Source organism: Rattus rattus, chromosome 11 (assembly GCF_011064425.1).
Source record: "Rattus rattus isolate New Zealand chromosome 11, Rrattus_CSIRO_v1, whole genome shotgun sequence".
Taxonomy (NCBI): Eukaryota; Metazoa; Chordata; class Mammalia; order Rodentia; family Muridae; genus Rattus; species Rattus rattus.
The window spans coordinates 66,850,966-66,877,687 of NC_046164.1; the positions used below are offsets into that span (position 1 = coordinate 66,850,966).

At 47.1% G+C, this 26,722-nt stretch overlaps 1 protein-coding gene across 1 annotated transcript; it reads right to left on the reverse strand.

Moving 5' to 3' along the window:
- Positions 1–19,944: 19,944 nt before the first annotated feature.
- Positions 19,945–21,403, reverse strand: Drd5 (dopamine receptor D5). The gene has a single exon (XM_032916950.1). The coding sequence runs from the start codon at positions 21,401–21,403 to the stop codon at positions 19,976–19,978; it is 1,428 nt and encodes a 475-aa protein (XP_032772841.1). The 3' UTR covers positions 19,945–19,975.
- Positions 21,404–26,722: the final 5,319 nt, after the last annotated feature.

Below are 26,722 nucleotides of genomic sequence, written 5' to 3' on the forward strand. Positions count from 1 at the left end.
ATTCCTTGTGCGGTCCGGATGGCATAAAGAATGTCTACAAGGTGTTTTTGAGTCTGGGAGCAGGTATTTCAGAGAGCATTCTGGTTCCATGCCGACCGGAAAAGAAGAATGCTTGGAGTCCATGCTGGCCCTCCACTCGGCTTTGGCACATGTGTGGCAGAGGGTGATATGGGATGCACGCATTGTCATAGTTCTCACCTCTCCTGCCTGAAATTTAACACAACTCAACCATACTACTCACAGAAGAAAGCAAGCACACAGGGTGTGTCACGTTACCTGGTAAAGCCCCCCAGGATGATCAACATTCTTCTGTGTATGGTAAGCACAGGTAAAGGAATGCATGAGGCTTAAACTGTCTCCTGAATGAGATTTTTTTTTTAAAAGCTGGGAATTATTGGGAGAAAAAGAAGAACTGATTTAAAGATATGGAAAACCATCCTACTCAGATTTGGCTGGAATCCAGTTGTAGATGATAACACAACCAGGAAATCATTTCGTAGGAGTTGGTGTTCTCTTAGTTATTTATGCTGGAATCCTGACTTGTAGCAGGTTAAAAAGAAAGGGAAGCAGCATTTTACCAGTGTAATGGCTAGGAAGGTTCTTATCTGATAATCTTCTATCTTGGCCGGATCCAGAGGCTTCAGTGGTGTTATCCAGGGTTGTAGTTCCGTCTCTCTTCTTTTGGTAGCTCCTTTCTACTTGGGATTTTGTTCCTCAAGCAGTTTCTCCATGGGGCAGCCTCCAGGACCTCCAGCCTTGCCTTCTCTCAGATGAGCTGCCCAGTGGGAAAACCGCCTCTCACCTGGTAGCAGTTAGTTATCTGTTGCTGAGCAGACCACCCCAGAAAGAGCAGCTGTTTTCTCCTCACAACTCTACAGACGCACAGCTCAGACCAGGCTTTCCTGAACATCCCTTTCTATCTGTGCATTAGCCCTTGAGTTCAGCCATGCATGTGGGCAGTGTCATATGGGGCTGTTTGGTCTCAAATGGCTTCATTCATAAGTCAGTGACCTCTGCAGTAGTGGTTTAAACAAGGGAGATGTCCCTCTCCCAGCATGACCTCTATCTGCTGGGAGGTTTTGATTGATTGTTGGTTTTCCCAACATATTTTTATTGGTTACTTGAGAATTTCACATAAGGCACCCTGATCACATTCACTTCCCAGTCCTCCTAGGTCTGCGCCCCTTTATGACTCACAAATAAAGAAAAAACACAATTTGTGTTGCTCGTACACTTACTGGAGCATGATCAAACGACGAGGGGTTAGCCCCTTCAATAAAACTGAATCCTTCCCCACACCCCCACCAGAAGTCATCAGTTGTGGAGAGCTACACTTCAGAATCCTTATCAAAACTTTAAAGAGTCCTCTTCAGTGGCTTCCTATCTAGTCTGTTACTTTGGGGTCGGGGAGTGGGGTCAGGAGATAGGCGTTGTCACAGAAGCCTTCTGACTCTTTTTCTCAACTCTGAGTCTGCAGCCATCTCTCTTCTTCAATAACGCTCCAAACATAGCTTCCTTACCCTTTACAATCAGTGGGAGTGTGGATCGTGGACTTCCATATGGCTTCTGGTGACAGCACAGACATCCACATGGCCTCCAATGTCAGCACATGCAGTACAGACCATAGACATCAACACAGCCCCCTGCCACAGACGTTATCATGACCCTTGGCAGTAGCACAGGCAACAGACATCAGCATTGCCACTGGGGCAGAGGCCACAGACATCCATGTTTGTTTGTTGTTTATTTTCCCAAGAGACCCAGCCTCTTGCTCATCAGGGAGAGATGATGAGAGTGTGAGAACAGGCTCTTTAAAGCCTCTCCACTCCAAGGCTCAGGATTCATGCTGTGCCACGTCTACAAGTCCCAGACCACCTGGAACTCAAAAAAAAAAAAGGATAACAAACCTCACCTTTGCATGGGGGTACCCAAAGCCTCATCATGGGCAGTGCAGAGTGAAAGGCACAAGCCCCACTATCCAGACTCCCACCTCACAAAGATGCCAATGTACACTACTCAAGTTACATGTAGCTAGATCATTTACAATTGCCTGTGCTGGGTGTAAGTACTACATCTCTGAGAGGAAAGTTTTCCCCAATACAAGTGCTGCAGCTTTGAGGGGGGGGGTCCACAAGGCATGTGTTTCTGCTCTGAGGGGAAAAAGGCTTCCCCTACGGAAATGTCAAAGCTCTGAAGGGAGCCAAGGAATATCCCAAAGTCACACCACACAACAAACCTCACACAAGAGATTTGTTGGGAGGGAAAAGAACCAAGCAGAGGGCAGACTTTATATACTATTGTGGGGAGGCTTTCCAAGGGAGCCTGAGAGCAGTGGGATTCTGTGGTCAGACCCCATACTTGCAAAGCAAGCGTTCTACTGACAGATCCATCTCCCTACTGTAGGTTAAAACACCTGAGCCCGTTTCCCGGTGAAAAAAAATTACCCCAGCCCACCAATCCCAGAGCATGAAAACCCACTAATCCCTGAGCTCAAAATCTCACCAGTCCCTGAGCTGGCCCCAAGCTCTTGAGGTATATATATTATCCTGCTGTTTAACCAATGAGGAAAATGTACATAATAATTCAATGTCAGACCATCTGCAAGGGAAAGCTCTAAAGGACATATCCCAAGAGAGGACAGAAAGACAGGTCATAGCAAACTCCACAGGATGGAGGGCAATCTGGGGTCTTTCTGCTTTGCTCTGACTCTTCCTCTCACTAGGCTGCTTCTCTTTCTGCTCTCTGCTTCAGTACACACAGGGACTGGAGGCCAGAGTCCCAAAGTCAGCAGTGCTTCCACACGAATAGGAGAAGGCATCTGGATGCCCACAGCAAACTGAATCCTTCAGTCTGCTGAGCAGGTGTTTTCCTGGCCACAGTCCCGGGCAGCACTACTGCTCCCTCAGGGAGCCTCGGCAGATGGCATAGCGGAGCAGCAGACACAGCTTCTGACCCAGCCGCCCTGCCCCCAACATTAGGAAACACTTGAAGGCAAGAATAATTTGCCTGTTGTAGAGCTCAAGGTTGAGTCTGAAATCTGTGACCCATCTTGACTTCCCAGGAGATGAGTTTAGGTTCGGCCCCACATGCTCTAAAGCCCTTCTTTGATGAATATTTTACCATATTTCATCAAGTCAAAAATAAATAGAGGTTCCCAAGAAGGCAAGTGAGAATTGGTCTCAACAAGAGATACCCTTGCCTACCTTATCCTCCAGTTTCATCACCAACCTCCCAAGAAAGGCTGGGTCGTCTATCACAAACTTTCCACTTCCAGGGCTACAGTTCAAACCGACACCTCATGCACAGTGGAGCTGATGCCTCTGGGACTGCTCCAAGCAAAAACACTGTGCTATAAATTCTTACTGTGAAAGACCTTTCTGAGAGGCTGCGTCCTGCAGGCCTCATCCCCATGTGAGCAAAGCTGTCAAGTCACAGAAGGAAGAGTTCCAATTTCTCTGTTTTAAGCGTCAAGATCTACTTATGTGTCAAACCATGATCTTAGGAAGAGAGAGAGAGAATGTGTAAGAGGATGGGACTTGTAAATTGGACAGGACTCTAAACTACACTAACCACCACTATAGCATTGCTTCATAAGAAACCCTATCAGCAAGCCCTGCTTCTGCCTCCCGCCAGCCAAGACCAGAAGCACTCAGTGTGCAGCCAGCACCTAGGATAAGGGATCCTGGCAATAAAGTCTGACAAGAAACATAGCCAGGGCTGTATGTCTAGAGCACAAGAGAGGGGGCAAATACTGGCCCACCCTGCGCGACAGACTCAGAGAGGACTTCCTGAAGGACACAGGTAATCCTGTAGGAAGCTATAGATGAGTCACCCAGCTGCTATGAGGGTCCTAGCAGGCGCTAGCATGGCACATGGAGGGCCTACTCCTGGAAGAACCAGAGGCCGGGTCCATGTTAGATGATAGAATAAGACATGAGACTAGAGAAATCGGCAGCAGCCTGACTTCTATTGTAAAGAGTGATAGTCACTCTCAGAGAGTGTACCCTGAGATCTCAGGCCTCAGACGTCCGGAGACAGAGGGGTTCCATGGTCAGCTGAGTTTGGGAAACCCCACTCTACCCCTCATGTATATCACTGAGCACACTAGCAGATGAAAAGTTTTGGGCTTCCATATGTTTACTTCTATCTAAGCCATTCCTTAACAAACCCACAGACCATGGGGTTCCTACGCCCATCCCTCTGTGCACTGGCAGGTTTCCCAGTGGACTTTTCAAAGCACAGGAATGACCTGGCCAGGCAGGTGCAATGGGGAGACATCCTCCTCCTGAAGAGCTGCCAGTGTTTGTATGTTCCGCAGATGTGTTACCAACTGGGATACACCCTCACACGCAGCTTAGCAACAGGGAGATTTTCTGAGATGTGTGACTGCATCATCTTTGTGTGACATTCAAGAGTATGAACGATAACTGTGATGTCACTTGGTGAGTCCATCTTATAGGAGAGTCATTACACATCTAACCTTTGTTGACAGCCATATTTAGGTGATTCACAACTGTACAGCTCTCTCAGGGAAACTCAACAGGTTATAGCCAAGCACAGTGTTCCGTGCCTGTAAGCTAGGGGACTAAGGCAGAAGGCTGGCGAGCTCCACACCAGCTTAGGCTACAGAGAAAGACCCTGCCTTCTCCTGGAAACAAACAACAAGGGGAAAACTCAACAAGTGCTTTGCTATTTCGTTGTGACAGCAAATGTCCACACTACAATCATCTTCGACGTGGGTCATTCTCTTCCAACTCAGCATCACAGCTAGGCTCTCCGACTTGTATGGGAGACTCACATCTCAATTCCTTCTGCCTAATCCAATATGTCCACCTGGAGGATTTAGTAGCTGCCCACTTCGTGACTTAACAAAGAACATAACAGCTGCCACAGGATCCTGGCTATGGCTTCTATGTGGCTTCTAAGCCCAATGTTCTATCTTGTCCTACATAAGGATGAGAAGCCATCGTACTAACTGTCCCAGTCCCCATCTTCTCAGACTACCTATTCCTTTTCACAGCAATTTATAGTTCTTTTCTAGTTCATCTTGTGTTGTAGCAAGCAAGGCAATGCTTCTCACATTATGCCTCCTTAAGCTGGGAATTTCTTAACACTTTAACGCTGCCTCCTAGGCTCCTTATATAAGAGCGTAGTCAGATGCCCCACCACTGGGTAGTGCAGACCACCGTCTTCACAGCCTTCAGTGCTGGCTTTCTTATTGCACCTGTCCAGAGCCAAAACTGTATGTTTCCGGGATTTGTTTCACTGCAATTCTCTCCACTCCGGGTATGCTAATAAGATCCCTTTCCAGGTAGGAAGTCACTTAGAGATTCCCCAGAATACCAAGCAGGGGGTCAGCACAGAATTAAAATAGAACCAAGAATATGCCAACATCCATAACAAGGAATGGAGGCTGCCACAGCTTGAGTGTCTGTATCCTTAAAAATTCATGTGTTGAGAGCTGTCAAGATGGTGCAGAGGTAAAGGCAGTTGCTGCCAAGACTGAAGACCTGACTTCATTCACTGGAACCAACATGTCGGAGGGAAGAACGGACTCCAATTTTTCCTCTGACCTTCAACAGGCATGTACACATCTCTCTCTCTCTCTCTCTCTCTCTCTCTCTCTCTCTCTCTCTCTCTCTCTCTCATAAATAAATAAATAAATAAATAAATAAATGTAATGATTTTCTTAAATTCATATATTGAAATTTAATTGCCAAAATGATTTATTTCCGCTCACAGTTTTAGAGCATTCAGGGTCTGCTGGCATCCTCCATCTCATTTGACCCTGTGTTACCCACATTGTGATAGAAGAACCATAGCAGCTGGGAAGCAGAGAGAGCTAGACAGGAGGGGCCTCAGAACACGTTACACTATTCAAGGTTGTGCCCACCAACACCGATGCACTCCTTCCAGTCAGGCCCCTCTTCTTCCAACCCAGTCAGCGTGAGCTGGTCAATAGATTGACGCATGATGACGTCACTATCTTCATGTAATATCCTCTCAATAGTGCCACCTTCTGAGGAATCCGTCTTCAGTGCTTCTTTGGGGGCAATGTTTCATGTTGGAATCATAACAGTGACCTTCTGCCTTGTAGAGGAGGACACAACAAGACCATCTTGACACAGAAGGAAAGCCCTCGCCCAACATTGAATCTGCAGCGCCTCTACCTCAGACTTGATTGACAGCCTTCAGAGAAGCAAGAAATAACTCCTGTTGTGTGCAAACCCCGCCCCCCAGCTCAAAGTGACTTGTTAAGCAGCATGAAGTGACTGAAGCTCGGAGACAGGGGATCACGGGTTGAGTGCATAGCATCTCCCATGACCCTCCCACTGGCCAAACATCCTTCTTGCATCATTCATAAAAAGCAAAGGACTCGGAGAAACGGTCTAGGAGCACAGATAGCTGGGAATCTTTCTCATTAAGGATATGAATAGCAAACCAGCTTGGCCTTGATTCTTTTGCACTTGTAACCCAACCTCATCTCATTAGATCTAATCACAGCAGCCAGCATCATTAAATAAAATTGATAGATTGACACTGGGTTGGGGGAGGTGAGAAACAACAGTCTTTACATAATGATTCTCTCTATGGCTTGGTTATAAATAACTCATAAAGACAGCTAGACATTGTCTAGCAGACCCCCAACTGTAGGAGATGCTGGTATGCTATATTCAGACGGACCAGGAAGGAGTCAGTTGGCTTAGGCAATCAGCAGGAGTTCAGTGTTCAGCATAATGCCCAAGGCAACAGATGACTTCAGAACACAGGAGCCTCCAGTTACTCCTCGGGAGATTTTAAAAAGTGATATCCCGTGACTAGTGTTTACTGTGACTCCCAAAGAGAGTTCTTCCTCCTTCCCTCTGTAGCAGAATCCTTTAGATACTGGATGTCTGGATACCATGGATACATCTTGGCCAAAATATCTTCAGAAGGCAAGAGGCAGAAACAAAACTCTACCTTCTCTCCTCCAATGGAATCAGTATCACCATTCCGACATTCATTATTCATTCCATACACTTTAAAAGGTTTATTTATGTGTATGTGTGTGTGTGTGTGTGTGTGTGTGTGTGTGTGTGTGTGTAAATTTATGTGCACCGTATGCATGCCAGAAGCCCGTGGAGACCAAAACTAGAGTGACGGACGGCTGTGAGGCATCATGTGAGAACAGGGAACCAAACCCCAGTCCTCCACGAGGACACGTGTTCATAACCAGTAAGACATTTCAATGAAAACCAGAAGAGCTGCAGAGATGACACACAACAATTCTCAGCCTCTGGGTCAGGAGTCCCTTGGGAGTTCAATGACCCCGTCACAGGAGTCAGATATCTTGCATATCAGATGTTTCCATTATGATTCACAACAGTAGCAAAATTACAGTTATGAAGTTGCAACAAAAACAATTTTATGATTGGGATCCCCACAACATGGGGAACAACAAAGGGTCACAGCAAGGAAGGTTGAGAACCTATGTCATAGGAGAACACAGAAGTTTCCTAAAAGTTGTGTATTAAGACTGTAGAATAGAGAAACTGCCTTAAGCGTACCATGGAATATAAAAATTCCGAGAGCAATGCAGATGCTGACGGGATGGTTCGTGATGTTTCGAAAGGAAGCAAAGACTCTGTCAGAGCCATTTATGTAATGTTTTGAGTTAAAACCCACTAAAGTGAAGCCTGTACTTTTCTTGGCTAATCAGTACTGGTCAGCTGGGGCTGAAGAATCAGCTATGATTAAGAGAGCAGCATCTTTAGGGCAAAAATCTCCTGGAAAGTGTTTCTTCAGGGTCAGCAAACAGGAGCTGTAGTCCACAGGGAGCCGAAGCTGCACTTTCTTCTCATGGCCAAAGGCAGTAATGTGTCAGAGTCTCAAAGGTGGAAACGGTATAAAGTTTTGAAGGCATGGAGGTCGGGATAGAAACTTAGCACCGTGAGATACCATTGGTGAAGACGCAGACACAGCTGCAGTCAAAGCCCCAGGATTAAAGTGGTTCTGGAGAGAAGCTGAGGCCAACATCATGTGACAGGGTCAGAGCCATTGAATAAATACCAGGAGAGAAGATTGGTAAAGGTTGCGGTGGAGACTCCAACATTTTGGGCCTGCTAGTGCCATGGGACAACAGCCGAAGGTAGCAGGAACTGTGGGGCAGAGCCGGCCTGAGCCTAGCGGACAAGCCGTATGTGCTGCCAGTGACAGAGCTGGAGAAATGGAGCTCTTTGGAAACCAGTGACAGAGCTGGAAAAATGGAGCTCTTTCCGGGGGGAAACCAGTGGATTGTGAGTCCCTAAACTTGGGCACTGAGCCTCACAATATTGGAGTTCGGTTTTGCTTTGCTTTGACTGTGACTGTGCCCTGGTTCTTCCCTCTTGGAATAAGAAAGGATTCAACTTGTTATTTTGATTGTATGGGAATCCATAGTTGAGAAACTTTGGATATTTTAAAGTAACTCTGAGCTTTGAAAGTGACTTTGGTGCCCTCTAACTCCAGACAAGAAATCCAGATATTTTGGACTGGCATTCAGAATCCTCTAGTGTTCAGCCTCCACTGTCTCGATGCTCTGACTTCCTGTATGGACCTGGTACTCCGTCCTGTCTGCACTGCGCGGTTACAGACAACCAATCAGGCTACACGGGGAAAAGCAGGGAGAGGCTCAGGCATAAGAAATGTTATACAATTTAGGTCAAGAGACAGAAAATGAGCTGTAGGATTAAGCTGCAATTCATAACCTGGACTCAGAATGTAATGCTCTAGAATCCGAGGGTGGTGGGAGAGAAGAGGGAGGGGTAAGGAGATAAATAAAGATGGAGAGCACAGCCAGGCTCTCCGGGTTCTCAGACTTCATAGGCTGTTACTCTCCATAGACAAGTTCCGGCAGCAAAGGCTCAGCCTGTGGGCGGGCGTTAAGTGTTAAGAGCTGTGCTTCATAACCGTAGACTCATAGCACTCTCTTCTCTCCAAGCCCTCATTTCTTTTTTTTTTTTTATTAACTTGAGTATTTCTTATTTACATTTCGAGTGTTATTCCTTTTTCGGTTTCAGGCCAACATCCCCTAGCCCTCCCTCCCCTTCTATATGGGTGTTCCCTCCCCATCCCCCCCCATTACTGCCTCCCCCAACAATCACGTTCACTGGGGTTCAGTCTTAGCAGGACCAAGGGCTTCCCCTTCCACTGGTGCTCTTACTAGGATATTCATTGCTACCTATGAGGTTGGAGCCCAGGGTCAGTCCATGTATAGTCTTTGGGTAGTGGCTTAGTCCCTGGAAGCCCCTTCAAGTTCTTTCAGTCCTTTCTCTGATTCCTTCAACGGGGGTCCCGTTCTCAGTTCAGTGGTTTGCTGCTGGCATTTGCCTATGTATTTGCTGTATTCTGGCTGTGTCTCTCAGGAGAGATCTACATCCGGTTCCTGTCGGCCTGCACTTCTTTGCTTCATCCATCTTATCTAGTTTGGTGCCTGTATATGCATGGGCCACATGTGGGGCAGGCTCTGAATGGATGTTCCTTCTGCCTCTGTTCTAAAGCTTTGCCTCTCTATTCCTCCCAAGGGTATTCTTGTTCCCCTTTTAAAGAAGGAGTTCTTTGACTCCTTCACATTACATTTTTGTTATCCTTCTTGAGTTTCATGTGTTCTGTGCATCTAGGGTAATTTGAGCATTTGCAAGCCCTCATTTCTTATGGTATAATTTGATCCCGTTGTTAATAAGCTCCAGAAGCAGCATGAACAATTATCACCCAATATTCAACCTGCTGGCAACACATGGATGAGCTGAGTTACCAACAGACTGAAATTTGTGCATGAATTTCTCATGGATCAGCTAAAACCATGAACCCAACTCACTACATTCTAAAATGATTAGTAATGAATATTACTTGTATTTGTCACCAACACATAAAACTGACTGCCTCAAAACTAGATGAACAATTGCTAGAACTCCATTCTTCCTTCCCGACCAAGCATCAAAAGATGTTATGAGTTCCAGGCCAGCCAGGACTTTACAGTGAGACCTGCCTCAAAAAGAAAAGATATTGATGAAATTTCATCTGGAGGGGGAAGTTGACTTCCACTATCCAATCTTCACTATGAAGTTTTGGGAGAAAAGATTGTTTCTATAAAGATAAATTTAGTGAGAATTTTTTTTTAAAGAAAGTAGAGTATATCACAGAAAATGGCTTTAATTGCATCAAATGAAAAATTATCAATGCATTTACTTAGCTCAGTAATTTTACTCAAAAAAAAAAAAACAATTGCCAGAAAAAAATTCATCAGCCTTGGTTAGTAAGTTAAATGTTTATTTCTAGAGCTGAATTGTGTCACTTCCTAACACCTTTCTTCCCAGGGGTCTGTTCCCACACCTTTCCACCTGCTCACATGCTACCTTCCTTCAGGTTGACAGTCTCTAGCTACAAAATAAATGGTCTTGGAGGTAGGTTCAAGCAGACACTAAGACAGGGATAAGGTATTTAGACCACAGACAGACTAGACAGACAGACAGTGTGGTGGGGGTTCTGGAGAGTTCTTAGACCCCAGCACCAGAGACAGAATGGTGAAGGCTCTGAAGAGAGGAATCAGACTCCACAGGCAGAAGCAAGGGCTCTTCTTATACCTGTGTGAGGATGAGGAAGCTTTCACAGCAGGAGACTACAGCCAGGCTCTCTGAGTTATCAGGCAGAAGGCAGTGGAAGGGTAGAGCACAGGTTGTGTGTGGGCCACCATTTACTTTGATGTGAACTTCTCTCTCCAGATGAGAGATGAAGGCCTTAGGAGTTTCCTTAGCTAGGGACTCACAGGCAGTGTCTCTGGAAGGTGGCTACTGGTACTCACGAGAAGGGAAGGGAATCAATTTTCAAATTGATCACTTACATAGCAGTAAGCAATTAGGCTCACACAGCACCTTCCCTCAACAGGTCTGCCTCTCATGCAAGGGATAAATTCCCCCAAGCTTTTGTCAGAAGATTCCAGAACCTTGAGAACAGGCGGGGCAGATGTTGCTAGGGACTGAGGATCCAGTTTGGAAGATGGGACTTTCATCTGAAGGGACACATATTCCCCTGACACATCTGTGTTCTTATTGTTCCTCTTTTTAATTTCCTACTTCTAGATGAACCAGACCCCCTTAGTTTCTAAGAACCACAGACCAACCTTAATGGCAACAAACAGACAAGAGAGATGAAAATTGTCTATGGTCTGGGAGATGGGGACTAAGATGACAGTGTCATAAAAACAATTAACATAAAATAATGAATGCTGAAAAGGCTCAAGAAGAAACAAGAATGGATGTGATGTCTGTGCATGAGACATTCTTCCCGAGCTTCCAGGACTCAGGTATAAGGAAGCATAAGCCACTTGTTAGTAGATATTTGAGGGGGTGGTCAAAATCTAGGTACTGGGCTTTCCAATAAGCTAAGCTTGTCTGTTTTCTTAGTTATTTTTCTATTGCTGTAACAAAACACTAGAACCAAGGTGACCTTTAAAATAAAGCGGGATTATTGTTCCTTAGAATTGGTTGCCATCCATGATTACAGAACAAAGGTATGGTGGCAGATACAGCTGTGAGCTCATATCGAGATCCACAAGCAAGAGGCAGAAAGAACACACTGGGAATGATATAAACCTATTGAAACCTCAAAGTCCATCCCCAGAGACACACCTCCAACAAGGCCTCACCTTCTAATCCTTCCCAAACAGTTCCACCAACTAAGGACCAAGTATTCAAACCTATGAGCCTATCCAGAACATTCTCATTCAGCCACATTCCAATCCCTGTTCCCCACAGGCCAAAGGCTATATTACACTGCAAAATGCATTTAGCATTTAGCCTGACTTCAAAAGTTTGCATTTGAAGTGTTTTCTGAGACTTGAGACAATCTTGTAGGTGTAACCAAAATGCAAATTACATCTTTCCAATGGTACAGAATATACATTACCATTGAAAGGGGAGTAAAGGAAATAATGAGGAAATACTGGACCAAAGCAAGATTGAAGCCCAGGTCAAACGTCAGTTCCTGTAGCTCCACGTTTGATGTCAGAGGGCTTAGATGACTCTGCCCTTCCAGCTTCGGAAGACTGGGTGACTCAATAGAAATGTGCATGAGGCTTGGAGACAGAGAATAATGCAAGAATCTCAGAGAAGCAAAACATGGAACAACTGCTAAGCCCTCACTCCATGTGGTTGAGAAATAATGTCTTACAGACAATTCTACAAGACTCCACCCAACAGCTACCTAGCAACAGCTAGAGGGAATGCTCCCTTAGTTCTGTTTATCTCCTAGTCTCTCTCTCCCCACACAGTTCCCTGCCACGCTTCCTCTCTTTCCTCTCTCTCTTTCTGTTCTTTTCTGTCCCCCTTTTCTCTGTCTTTACCCCTTTCTAGGTCCCCTTCCTTTCCCCGGAACTATTCTCGAGCCTCATGTCAGGAGGACAGAGGTGCCAGAAGTCTTTAGAAGTCTTGGTAATGCTCTGGCCAGGAGTCAGGGGTGCCAGAATGGATGCCTGGAAGGAGCTCCTTTTGATGGAAACCATGCTGAGAGTGTAACAGAAATTCTAAGGCACCTTTACACCCAGAACACAAACACTGGTCTTACCAGTTCCTCTCTTACTCCCTTCTTCCATCCAGCAAAGCTTTATTAACCTCAAGGTGACTATTAATGCTACCCCACCCCCAGGACCCCTCCTGCCACATGGGAGCTCTGACTTCTGTCTCTCACCCAAATTCTCTATAACACTTTCCAAACCTCACCCTCTGTGGACCGTGAATTCCTTTCTTCACATTTGTAAAACAAAAGCCTCCCAGATGCACTTTAACAGAGGAATAGATGCAGAAAATGTGGTACATCTACACAATGTAGTACTACTCAGCTATCAAAAAGAATGACTTCATGAAATTCATAGGCAAATGGATTGAACTAGAAAATATCATCCTGAGTGAGGTAACCCAATCACAGAAAAACACACATGGTATGCATTCACTGATAAGTGGATATTAGCCCAAAAGCTCAAATTACTCAAGATACAATCCACGATCCACATGAAGCTCAAGAAAAAGGATGACCAGAGTGCTGATGCTTCACTCCTTCTTAAAAGGGGGAACAAAAATATACAGAGGAGGGGATATGGGGGCAAAGTTTGGAGCAGAGACTGAAGAAACGTCCATTCAGAGGCTGCTCCACATGTGGCATACACACACACACACACACACACACACACACACACACACACACACATACAGTCACCAAAACTAGATAAGATTGATAAAGCTAAGAAGTGCATGCTGACAGGAACCAAATAAAGATCTCTCCTGAGAGACACAGCCAGAGCACGTCAAATACAGAGGCGAATGCTAGCAGCAAACCATTGAACTGAGAACTGGACCCCCATTGGAGGAATTAGAGAAAGGATTGAAAGAGCTGAAGGGGCTTGAGACCCCATAAGAACAACAATGCCAACCAACCAGACTAAACCGCTACCCAAGGACTATACATGGACTGACCCATGGCTCCAGCTGCATGTGTAGCAGAGGATGTCCTTGTTGGGCACCATTGGAAAGAGAAGCCCTTGGTCCTCCCAAGGTTGGACCCCCAGTGTAGGGGAATGTCGGGGGGGGTGGATGCAGAGGGGAACACAATTATAGGAGAAGGAGAGGAAGATGGGATAGGGGGGTTATGTCTAGAAAACAGAGAAAGGGAATAACATTTGAAATATAGATTAAAAAAAATCCAATAAAAGGAAAAAAAAAAACAAAAACAAAAACCACTGTTTAGTGAGCCACCATGTGGTTACTGGGAATTGAACTCAGGACCTCTGGAAGAGCAGCCAATGCTCTTAACCATTGAGCCATCTCTCCAGCCCCAGGTTCTGTCCCAGGTAGCCCCATATTCTTGTATCAAGACCTCTTAAAGGGCTAGCACGCAGGCTCACTAAGATAACTGTATCAGTCCCAGTGTGGCATCAGATAGGGTACATAGTCTAATATGAGATGAACGTGGTATAGTTCTCATTACTGGAGAGGAACAGTCCACATTGGAAAACTGAATTGTTTCCTTACAGTCACTAAAATTGGAACCCAAGTCCTTTAGCCCCAACTCTTATCTTTGCTCTGTGCTTCTGAGGGTCTCAGAGTCAGTGCCAGAATACAGTGGGACAGCAAGTTCCCCCATCACTTAGAGAGCCACCCAGAACCACATAAGGACCTCATAGCAGAAAAAGGCTAGTGTTCTGTATTTTGTTTCAATACATTTTTCTTTATTTTTTTAATTTATTTTATTTTTGAGATTGTAATATAATTTTAAAATCTACTTTTCCCCAAGTTCTTCTTTGAAACCAGCTTCCTGGCACTTAGCACAGAAAGTTCTGGTGTCTTTCATGAAATACAAACAAAAGAAAAGCCTTTGAGATGCTGTTTTGCCCCCCTCGGAGCTAGCATTTGTCAGTTGTAAATTATCATCCACCATGCTGCTTCCAATCGAGAATTAATCAGCAGGCTAAAGTCCCTGCCTATCTGTATATAATCCACCAATGACAGACAGCACTCAGTCTAACCTGGGGCTCACTGTACCACAGAAGAGACATACCAGGAGCTCAAAGACCCAGATTCAATTTAATCACCTTTAAATCAATGTTTCAATCCCTGGAGAACTGTTCTGCATCCCAGAATGAAGGAAGCAGGCACCTTGATTTTTGAAGCTTCCAGGCAGTGATACCTGCCACGTAACAACCTGGGTAAGGTCTCTCCATCTGTGAGCCCATGAAACTGAAGAGGCACAGGCTCGGTTAGCTCAGAAGCAAACAACTTCAAAAAGGACTTTACTTTGGTTAGGGAGATGGCTCAGTCTGTGAAGTGCTTGCCATATAATCATGAGGACCTGGGTTTGATCCTCAAGAGCTGGGCATGGTGGCACTTGCTTGCAATCCTAGCACTGGGAGGCAGAGAGAGAAGGATCCCCGGGGTTCACTGGCCAGAGAGCCTAGCCTAATTGTTGAGCTCCAAGCCAGTGAGAAACTCAGACTTAAGATGACAAATGAATCCCTAAAGTTGTTCTAGACACATGCATGAACACACACACACACACACACACACACACACACACAACACACACACACACACACACATGAACACACACACACATACAACAACACACACACACACACCCCCACACACACAACACACACAAAACACACACATACACACACATACAACACACAACACACACACACAAAACACACACACATACACACATACAACACACACACACACACACACACAGCGAGGGGGATCATAGAGGAATGATTGATTAGGCTCATAGTTTAGAGATTTCAGTGCCTGGTCACTCACACATCACTTAGAACCTATGTCTAGGCAAGGCATCATGAGGGGAACACATGGGAGAACAGAGATGCTCACTTCATGGAAGTTGGAGGAATCCAGAGTCCAGCATACCTTTCATAGCACACCCACAATGATCTGATTCCTCCAATGAGGGACCATGTTCTAAAGTTTCCACCACTTCCCAGGACCCCCTGAACTGAGACCAAGACTCCAAGACTTTAATACAGAAGCCTATATGGACATTTGGTATGAACTTTCACAGCTCTCAAATATCCAGAATACACATATGAAATATATGACTTGCAAAGACTGGCTGCCATAGCCTTCTCCCCTTATCAGGGATCCTTGACAAACATTTTGGGTTTTTTTTTCTTACTTCACCAATTCATTTTCACATAAATATTTAATAGATACTTACTATATATCTGGATTATTTTTTTTTGCATTCCTGACTTACAAATGAGAAATCAAAGACAAATCGTTCTAGTTTCGCCTACTGATTTTCACCTTGAAGAAAAGCACCCTCAGAGTTCTCCATTGGTGAGGGATTTCTGGATACTTGGGCAGTGAGATTTGAGCTGGTTTGCTTATTTACACTGTCAACCACAAGGTGCATGGGTTTGATCCATGAGTCGGCCCTGGGTATCTTCCTCAATTTCTCTCCACCTTAAGTTTTGAGACAGCATTTTTTCACTGGCCTGGAACTCATTAATTCGGCTAGGCTGACTACACAGTAAGCCCCAGGGAGTCCTAGGCATCTACCTCTCTCCACCCACTAAAGAAATGAGGTTACAGAAGTACCCCACCCCTCCCAGCTTTAAGGCAGGTACAGGATTTAAACTCTTTAAACTAGCACAGCAAGTACTTTATTGACTGAGCCATTTCCCATGCCCTCAAATTCTCTTGTGTAGAAGAATGTCTAGGGATAATTCAAGTTAATAAGAGACATCGCCATCACCTATCAGAATCCATGTAATATTGCAACAGGACCCTCCAAGTTTGGACCAAGGCACATAGATCCGAAACACACACAATGAAAGTGTGGTCCCAGGCTGTTTCTCAGGTGTGACTACACAGACAAACACACTGAAAAACCTAAAGCTTAACCCTTGAGCCACAGAAAATAGCACCCAACCATTTTGGAGTAGATTTCTGGCAGCAATATTTTAACCTCTCATAGTTTCAAGTGGCACACAAGAAAGGGACAACTGGTAGACCTAGATTGGCAATTGCTTACAGCATAGCACACACCTTATCTATCCTGTCTATCACAGACAGTTTATCAATCAGCCCATTATTGCCATCAGTTGGGATGTAGCCACAGAGTCTTGATCATCATGGGACTCTAGCAATGAGGGCAAGTTGACTTATATACTAGAGTGGGTTTGTTATCCCTGACAAGTCATGGTGGAAAAGCAAGCTTCCCCAAATCTATGAACTGTCAAGTGGGTCAAAAGGTGGAACCTTTCCATATGGTCCATCCATGGGAAGACAGCCTTAACCCAAGGGCTGCCTTATCCACTGCTCTCATGACCTCTCCTTTCCATTGTGGAGCAGGTGACAGGGATGGTCTGCCACCTGGGATGCTCTGCTAATACAGGAGCTAAGAACTGAATTGCTGAACTTTCTGAAAGCCCCTTTACTTTGACGAATAGGTGAGATTAAAGACCCTCAGGGCAGAAGGATGACCTTGTGGATAAAATGCTTGCTGTGCAGGAATGAGAAGCTGAGTTTAGATTTCCAGAGCCTAGATAAAAATCAATGAATATCTGCAACAGGAGGATCCTGGGGGCTCTCTAGTCATGTAGGCTAGTCAAATCAGCTCTTATTTTCAGTGAGAGACCTTCTCTCACCTTAAGTTAGGAGAAGCAATGGAGGAAGACTCCAACAATGTGAGCCTCTGATCCTCAAACACAGAGACAGTTACACCTGTACACACACACACACACACACACACACACACACACACACATACACACACACAGATGGGAGGGTGATTAAAGACCCCCATGGCCAGACTGCCTGGGTTCCAGTCTCATTCTGCTATCCATAAGTTGTGTGGGCACAGGTAGGCTGCCTCACCTACTAATGCCTTCACATTTGCATCTGTAAAATGGCCTAACAAAAGCACCTACTGCTCTGGGACATGAAAGTCACAAACTCCATGCAATCACTGGACCCTGACTACTGCAAACATTGGCGCGTGCGCACGCACACACACACGCACGCACGCACGCACGCATGCACAGACACACACACACACCCTGATCTATGGTCTCCAAGCCACACTGACTCCTTTCTCTTCTCCAGCCTGGCAGAGCACAGTTCATTTCCAGACCGTAGCACCTGCCATTTCCTCTACCCAGACCTTCATCTTCAGAGACACCACCCCTGATAACCCTAAATGTAGCCACTTCTTTTTCCTGTGTGTCACGGCCTTTACCACTGTCTGATGAGTGTCACAGTGGCAATGGCCTAAGGCAATGTAATATGATCTTACCTGAACCCACTAATGCTAGGTTTCAAGACAGCAGGGAATCTGACAAGTGACTGTATTCCCAGCGTGGAAGACTGCTGAGCACATGAGATGTAGAAACAGTACACAGGAGAAGTGATGACTTAGAGAGGGGAGGGTTCCACAGTCCTCATGAAATGGGTTTCTCATAACACAGACCTCTTTAAACTGAGACGCCCCACCCCCATGTTAGCTTACCACAACCTGTTCTATAAAATAGAATTGTTAACTCTTCTAATTTTCCAAGTTTCTCGAACTGTGCTGTAATGGAGGTCTGGGGAGAGAGAGAGAAAGAGGAATTCCAGCCAATAAGGATTCTCAAGGTCAAAGACACTGGGAAATGCTGTTTGCACACTTGGGATTCATGGTGTTCAGAAAAAGCTCTCCCGAGCTCTAGAGGGAAAATAAGCATCGAACCTGAATTTGTTGTGTCTCCCAGACTCTACCTATGATCTTCTACATCATGAAACACAATTTCAAAGTTAATGATCAGGTCCTTCTAGTTACAAATACATCCAGAAAAGGAGGCCCAGAGAAGGCCAGAGGCTCATTCAGGATCGTGCACCCACCTCATGAATGCTGACATGGTGTACATTTCCCAGCCCCTGCTGCTCAGCTGTGGGCTTTCAGGTAGTCAAAACCTGAACGTAGACCTCAGATCCCAGGATTAGTTTGACAAAGATCCTGAGACTCAATATACTCAGTAAGGTTTCCTTTCGGCCTCACTGTTCCAGAAATGATTCATTCAACCAACATTTATTAAGCATGATGTGGCAGGCACTACACAGTTTACAGGGAACAAGACACGGCTGTTCAGAAGACTCGTAATACAGTCATCCATAAGGAAACCAAAATTGATTGAACTGTCCTTGAGAACCCGTCTTTGGAGCAGGGGCATGTAGGAACTAACATATGCACATTTCATTTCCTTTGCTACTGTATTTTTTTTTTTTACATTTGTGTCTAATGAAATCATAATGGAATAAAGAACACTTTGCTGTACTCAGTGCAGGTTGGGAAAGCAAAAAGACACGTGGGCTCCTCCGTGAGCCCCTCACCCTATAAGTTCATCCAGTCATGGGTTACCTCTGGCTTTCCCCATAGAGGCTGAAGTTCATTCCATTTGCTATTGGCTGCAAAGAAAATCATCGGCTTCAAAGCAGGATTTCGGTTTTGAAGTATTTCGGAGCACATCACATCTAAAAGACCCTAGAAAATGTGGTTCCCTGAAGCCATGTCACTCTGAAACCCCCCAGATGAGAGATAGAGAAGATGGGTTGCTATGCTAGGTGGTCTTTCCGATGAACCCTGACATCTGTCTAGCAAGCAGAACCATTGTCTCCCGTAATTCCAGAAGACAGTTCCAAAAGACAAAACAAAACTCATCGAGTTTCAGGCTTGAGGGAATTCCCGCATCTCATGTGTGAAGGAGAAACTAGCCTTCAGTGTGTCCTGAAGGTGTGACTAAGGAAAGGAAAGCTAAGAAGTCAGAAGTTCCTCAAGGCCCTTTGTCCTGTGTGTTCCCTAAGCAAAGCTACTCAGAAAATAAATGTGTCTTTCAAGAGCACTTGCACTTGTGGTTTCTCCAGGAGCGACACAGAGCATCAACTGGCAAAGCAAAGAAAGGTGACTGCCCCCCCCCAGCCTTAAACGAATGTACTGTGAGCTTACGAAAAATCAGAACAAATCAGAAAGAAACCCGGGTCACAGGAAAGACCCCTCAACCTGCACTAAAGCAGCTGCCAGAGCACAGGGCTACAGACCCACATCTTTAGAAAGTCACAGCCCACACCAACAATTGCCACTCAGACCTGTCATTTAAAAAGCAACCCAGGTGCAAGTCACAGAACAAATCTTTGTTAGAAAGGGTAAGTTGAGGTATATACTCTTAAAGGACCAGGCTCCACTTTCTCATCTCTAAACGGAACATTCTTTGTCCAGAATGTCTGAGTTTATTCCAACAGCCTCGGTTCATTTTCTCAGCTAAGAATCGTTTGGTTTCTATGCAACAGGACTACAGAAAGCATATGCACACTGTGTGAGTGTGTGTGTGTGTGTGTGTGTGTGTGTGTGTGTGTGTGTACGTATTTGTGCATGTTTGGAAATATGGCCACCATTGTATATGCCCATGAGGATGTTTCTAAGCAGTTTTATCGAAACAATTGGGGGTAAGAGGTGAGATTTTGCCTAAGGAAACCTCTTCCTCACAGTCAAGCTCCCAGACAGACTCAGCAGCCAGGTCACCGTCTGGGGTCGTTGGAGAGATTTGAGACATGTGATCGAAAGGCCCCTCCTCCTCCTCCTCTCCCACCTCCCTGTCTCCGGAGGATACTGCATTCGGTATCATGTGGACATAGGCAGCAGCGATCTCCTTGTGGAAGACCGTGTCTTGGTTGTAGGAGATGAGTTCATTACTGATGTTTACCGTCTGCACTGGGGTCCGGAAGCAGAAGTGGCTGCACCCCAACAGCTGGGCAAACACCTTCCGGAAGTCTGCATTAAAGGCATAGATGATGGGATTGAGAGAGGAGTTGGCCCAGCCAAACCAGACGAATATGTCGAAGGTGGTCTCGCTGACACAGGGGAAGCCAGTCTTTGGGCCCTGGGCATCCCCACTGCTGCAGAAAGGAACCATACAGTTCAGGATGAAGAAAGGCAACCAGCAACACACGAAGACCCCCATGATCATTGACAGGGTTTTGAAGACCTTGGTCTCCTTCTTGATGGACGCGCGCAGGCTGGGGTCAGGTTCACAGGCTCCACGACTCCGGCAGCTCTGAGCATGCTCAGCTGCCCTCTCTAGGGAGGAGATCCGGCGGATCTGCACCTGCGCAATGCGGTAGATGCGCGTATAGGTCACGATCATGATGGCCACCGGGATGTAGAAGCTGATGAGCGACGAGGAGATGGCGTAGGTTCGGTTCAGGCTGGAGTCACAGTTCTCCGTCCTCCCTTCTAGCTCCCAGCCTTCCTCCCAGGGTGTCCCATTGGACAGCAGGCCCTCTTGGCCCTGGGAGCCTGCCTTGTCTCTGTGCCAATTGAGTTGGACCGGGATGAAGGAGATGAGGATGGACAAGGTCCAGGCCAGGCCCACCATGACCAGGGCTACTCGCTGGGTCATCTTGCGCTCGTAGCGGAAGGGTCTGGAAATAGCCCAGTAACGGTCCACGCTGATGATACACAGATTCAGGATGGAAGCAGTGGAGCACATGATGTCAAAGGCCACCCAGATGTCACAGAATGTCCCAAAGGGCCAGTACCCAGCCACCTCAGCCACAGCCTTCCAGGGCATGACCAGCAATGCCACGAAGAGGTCTGAGACAGCTAGGGATACGATGAAGATGTTGGTCATCTTGGCGCGCAGATGGCGGCTGCGGACGATGGCAGCACACACTAGCACGTTCCCGAGCAAGGTCCAGACAATTAGGAGAGTCAGGAGGCCTGCGGTGACCACCTGCGCGGGTCCCAGTGGGGTGGCTGAGCCCGCTGGGGCGTCCACCTGAGCCAGTTGCCTCTGTAATCCCAGCCTTGCCGGTTGAACGGTGCGGTTGCGCCCAGGAGGCAGCATGTCGCGCTGAGTAGCTCGGGCTCGTTGCGTGCGGTCCCAACTTCGCCCCTGCGCCCCGTGGAAGGCCCCATCGGGCACCCCAGAGGGTGCTCCGGGCCCTGCAGCTGACCGTCCCCGGACCCGAGGAGCGCTCACCGTGCACCGCTTAGGATCCTGTAATGGTAACAGTCTTGCGCACCTCTGGTCCCCACGATGGGACCAGAAACGACCGATGCCCGCGGGCCGCCGGGTCTGAGATCCTGTGTCGGCAGCACACCGGAGGCTGCCGCTGTGTCTGGTTCGGAGTCGGAGAAACGCAGAGCGGCCGCCAACGGGGGCGGGGTCCGGAGTCGCGGGCACCGGGCGATCTCTCTAGCGCGGTGGCTGCCGCGTCCCGCGCGCCCGCCCCTATCAGCCACGCTTCTGCAGCCCGCGCGCCCTCCCACCTGCTTCCTAGCTTCATGACTCTCTGATGTCTTCTTCCAACTTTAGAGGCCACACGCAGGTCCGAGAGTGACCCCAGTGCCACACCCTTGCCCCAAACCCATGAATTAGCTTCTCCCAAACACCTCTCCTGGTGTCTCTCCTGGAACACTTATGGGTGGAGTAGATCCAGAGGCCTCTAGACAAACCAGAGACTTAGAGGATAGGAGAGTGGCCTTCGAAGTCACAACTGTATCCCGAACCCCTATTCTGGGTCATAGGACCTTGAATTCTCTACTCAGTTTCTCTGATCCTTGCTTTCTTCTCCCAGAAGGAGAGATAAAAGGTCTCCTTCCTGGGTGCGCAAGGATTTGGGAGAGTCACCCAGAAGGTGATCAGTGACAGTAGAAGCCCCTAATCCCACCTCCTCCTCTCGCACTCCAGTCGCACACAGGCCTCCACAAGACCACCCCTTTTTCTCCCCTCTCCTAATTTCAGACATGTTCAATTCACAGAAGTGGGGGTGGGTTGGGGAGAGGCTGATGATTCAGTGTGTTTCACAGAAACGGAAGCTGTAAGAACCCAAACTGGAGAGGGAAAGAGGGACTGTGGGGAAAGAATAGAGGAAGAGCGGTGTTCTCTGGCCTTCACACACCTCTCACACACAAGTCTCTCAAGATGCTCCTGTCTTCCTGAGCTCAGATGGAGTGAAAGAAAGCAAGCACCTGAAGGTTGCCCTTCCCCTGTAGGCGTGGCCTCCGATTTCAGCTGCTTGCCCTCCACCCAGAAGCACTTGCGCTTTGAGCAGCTCCCGGAGTCCTTGCTTCTGAACGTCAAAATACGCTTGCACCTTTAATCTTGCTCCCCGCTTTCTGCTGGGGGAGACAGACAGAACACCTGTCCCAGTGCCAGAGCACAAACTGGACAGTCACCCTTCACTCCTGCCTCTCCTCTCTGCCACCAGTGGCCTTGTCTCTGAATTCATTATGGTGTCACCATCCCAGCCTCCAGGTGCTGAACTGCCCTGGTCCCACCCCACACCCCCTCCCCGCTCAACCACAAGCAGAGTTCTCTTTCTACTTTGTGATTGGGTAGATTCTAGCATGGTTTCTCCTGACGGAGAAGTTCCCAACAGTTCCCTCTGAGGCTGGGCCTCTGGCCAGGCATATCGGTAGGATGGCTCATCAGCTTGTGCTTGCTTGTCTCTACCCATAGCTCCTATTGCTTCTCCCGGGCTTCCTCCGAATTTGACCTGTGTTTGAGAAGGCAACAGGACCACTCTAAAGAAAGATCAGTCATCAGAAAGCTCAGATGGGTCAGATGGGGATTTCCAAACCTGAGTCGACCTCTGTCACAACCATGACACCCTAGCGAGCAACCCCTCATGATGCTGGGAAAGAACTATGATTGTTAGAAATAGGCTCAGAGTCCAGCTATTTATTGAGCAACTACTAGATACGAGGTTCTAGTACAGACAGATAGATAGATAGACAGATGGATGAGATACATGCAGAATACGGATATCCATGAGCTGTCAGGCTTGCAATACGGTATATGTTCAAGGAACAAATTTATATTTGTTCTCACATTCTTTAGAAATCTGCAGCTCCACTAATCAATACCCAGGCACCTGCTGATGGGAGGGGTACAGCCCATGTGTATCATAGAAGAGGTTTGCATAGTGAAGCAAGAGAGAATCAGATCAACAACACACTCTGTTTCTCCATGTCCCCAAACCGCTGTTCGAGTCAGGGACACAGCTACAACCTATAGAACTTGCTTAGGCCTGGGAGACACGGGGAGAATCTCGGACATACTCATTGGACTGAGAGTATATCTCTGTGACAGAGCACAGTCTTAGCGTGCCTGAGGCCCTGAGTTCAATCCCCATCTCCAAAAATTAATCGTCATAACAACTTAATTTCAAAGTAAGGCAGTTTTGGTTTGTGCTAAGTGCTATTCGGGAAGCAAAATAAGAGTATCTAGACTGAAGGCACAAACTGCTTCTCGCCAATAAGGAAGATGAGCGAGATTGGGTGAAGCCAATCACTCTGGAAGAGAAGACAGGCTGATGCAAAGGCCCAGAGGCAGAATGAGTCTGCCTGAGAAGAAAGCACAAAGGTCAGTAGGGTTCTTACAGCACAGTTTCCAAGAGAAAGCAAAGGTGTGAGACTGAGAAGGGGGTGAGCCCCGTTGCCATGGTGAAGACACTGAACTGTGTTCTAAGCACCAGATGACTGGTGTTTAAATCCGCAACTCTCCCTTTTAACACCATCATCATTTTGGATGCACATGGCCATCTCTGCAACATTCATGGCAGTCCCTATCACCCTTCTCATGAGAGTCAGCTCCAGCTGTCCTTGGACAGACATCACTGTGATCCTTTACAGCAACGATGGCACCAGACTCCCTTGCTGCTAGGTGGAGGCTGTGTGCCAGGTTCTAGTCAAAAGCATGTGGCTAGGTCTTGAGAAGGCGTGCAGCTAGACCACGGTCTGAGCTTAACTCAGTTCTACTTCTCCAGGGGCATCCTACCCACCATCAGAAGTGTGAGCTATGAGGAAAGGATGCATGAAGTTCCCCTGAACTCCAGAACAACTGAAGTCTCAGGAACACAGCCAGCGCTAACTGCCAGCTGAGGGTGGACTGGCTCAGACATTCCAGCCTGTTCTAGCCATAGTCACCTCTGCTTGAGGCTGGTTGTCACGATCTTGGAAGCACCACTTGCCAGGCAGAATTTTCCAGCCTCGATGGTGGGAGAGGTATAGAAATGGCCCCACAAACAGGTCATAAGGCCTGCTCGTCTGGCCCAGCATACAAACAGTGCAGAGAGGAGCTGAATGTCCTCCCACTAAGAAGCTAGGCTGAGGACTGGGGTGAGGCTTGCCTCTACAGACAGTCTTTTTTCCATATTTGCAGTTGAAGAGAATGAGGCTCAGACAGAGAACAGAGCAAAGCAGAGACCGGGTCAGACCAGGTATGGGGGGAAGGGAAACAAAGAGAGACAGAGAGGCAGAGACAGAGAGACAGAGAAGCAGAGAGAGAGAGACAAAGACACAGAGACAGACAGAAACAGAGAGACAGAAAGGCAAAGACAAAGACAGATGCAGAGAGAAAGGCAGAGAGATGGAGGAGAGAGGAAGGAGAGAGAAAGGAAAGAGAAAGAGAATATCTTGTAATTCAGTCGTACCCCCTGGTCTTTGCAGTTGTAAAAGCCAATAAATCTGTTTTGACTGAAAGATGTCTTTAGAGGTTCAGATGCCATCTGCCATCAAAAAGCTCACCCATGCAAAGCTGGTGAGCAAAGACTGCCCAGGGGCATGAGAACAAGAGTTTGCCTGAGTGCCTGTTAGGCTGACAGGGTGGGCTGAGCGGACAGGAAGGGACAGCACAACTGGTGAGCAGGTGGAATTCACCAGCATTTCAGAACTAGGGTATGCCTAGGAAAGGGAGCAGTATATGCAAAGGCACAGAGACCTAAGTGTGGAAAGGATTTCTGAAACTCTCACGGTGTACTCTGCTATCCGGAAGACGTCTTGGCTTCCCCTCTGTGGTGAAGACTTTATCTACAGGGTCAGAACACATAGCCTAGGAGGTGTGGTGTGCATTTCTGCAGGCCCCTTCCATGCAATAGTTTGTGCCAGCTTTGGTTGATCAATAGTTTGATTAGAGAGGTGACTGGGTTGTCACGGCACTTGCCTAGCATGCATGAACCACCATGCCACTTACTTGCATAAGGTGATGCGGGCCTGTCATCCCAGCAGGCAGGAGTGAAGGCAGGAGAAGCAGAAGTTGTGGAGGTTGATGCTGCTGGTGGGACGGGATTAAGGAGAAAATGGCTTCCCTGGAAGAATTATGTCACTGGAGGCAGGATTTGAGAGTTTAAAGACTGGTGCTATTTCCAGATCACTCTCACTGCTTCCTGTTTGAAGGTGAAGATGTAGCCTTCATGCTACATGCTCTTGCCACCATGTCTGATACTTTCTGCCATGATTGTCTCATCCTTCTGGTGCCCTAACCTCAAACAAAACCTTTCTTCTCTAAGTGGCCTTAGTCATGTTTTGTCACAGATGTTTCACGACCCTCTTGCCTTCGACGTGAGTTTGAAGCCACAATGAGTGTCTTGAGACCCGGACTTTAAATGGGGATGGGGAGTGATGCATGGCCACCTCTGTTTCTCACCTGCCTCTTTCTCACCAGAGTTTAGGGGAGTAGAGCTGAAAACCAGAGGCCTTTGAATCATAGTAATCAGCCTCACTGGGGCTGTCAGGGCTGGTTCCAAACAGCTAACTACTTATAAGCCCTTCCATTTATCCAACCAGAACCTCGCCCTCAGGGGCTAGTGTGGGAAATGGTTCTCTCCTCAGCTGGCTCCTGCAGAACTCCACATTCAGGACTTTCACTGAGCACCCGCGCACAAGGTGGTCTCCCCATTCAAATGCTCGTCTGGGAATCCATTGATTCTTCTTTTGATGAAGAAGTGTCTTAAGTGGATTTATTCCCCTGACATAAAGATCATGACTCAACATTGACAGGACAAGGAGAATAGGGTTCACCCCTGAGGACTCAGTCCCCAGCCCCTCAACTCACTCAGCCTGAAACACCTGGAGCTTGTTCTGAAAAGAGGAGAGAAGCCTTCTGTGTTGCCTTAGCCTGGCTCCTTTGTCTTCTGAAAAAGGCAGGCCACCTCTGGCTCACCCCAGTCAGAGGCATGGAGAGTCCTGGGAATTTCATAGGACTTTGTAACATATGGCTTTTCATAAGGTCAATGCAACAGCCCACTCTATCCCCCTTGCTTTGTGTTCCCGTACCATAAAAATGTTGGATAATCTCCCTTTGGGGACTCAGTTCAGGTCCCAAACTGGCCACTCCCCTGTGTACTCAAAAGTAAAGCATTCAATTTTAAGCTTCTGAAGT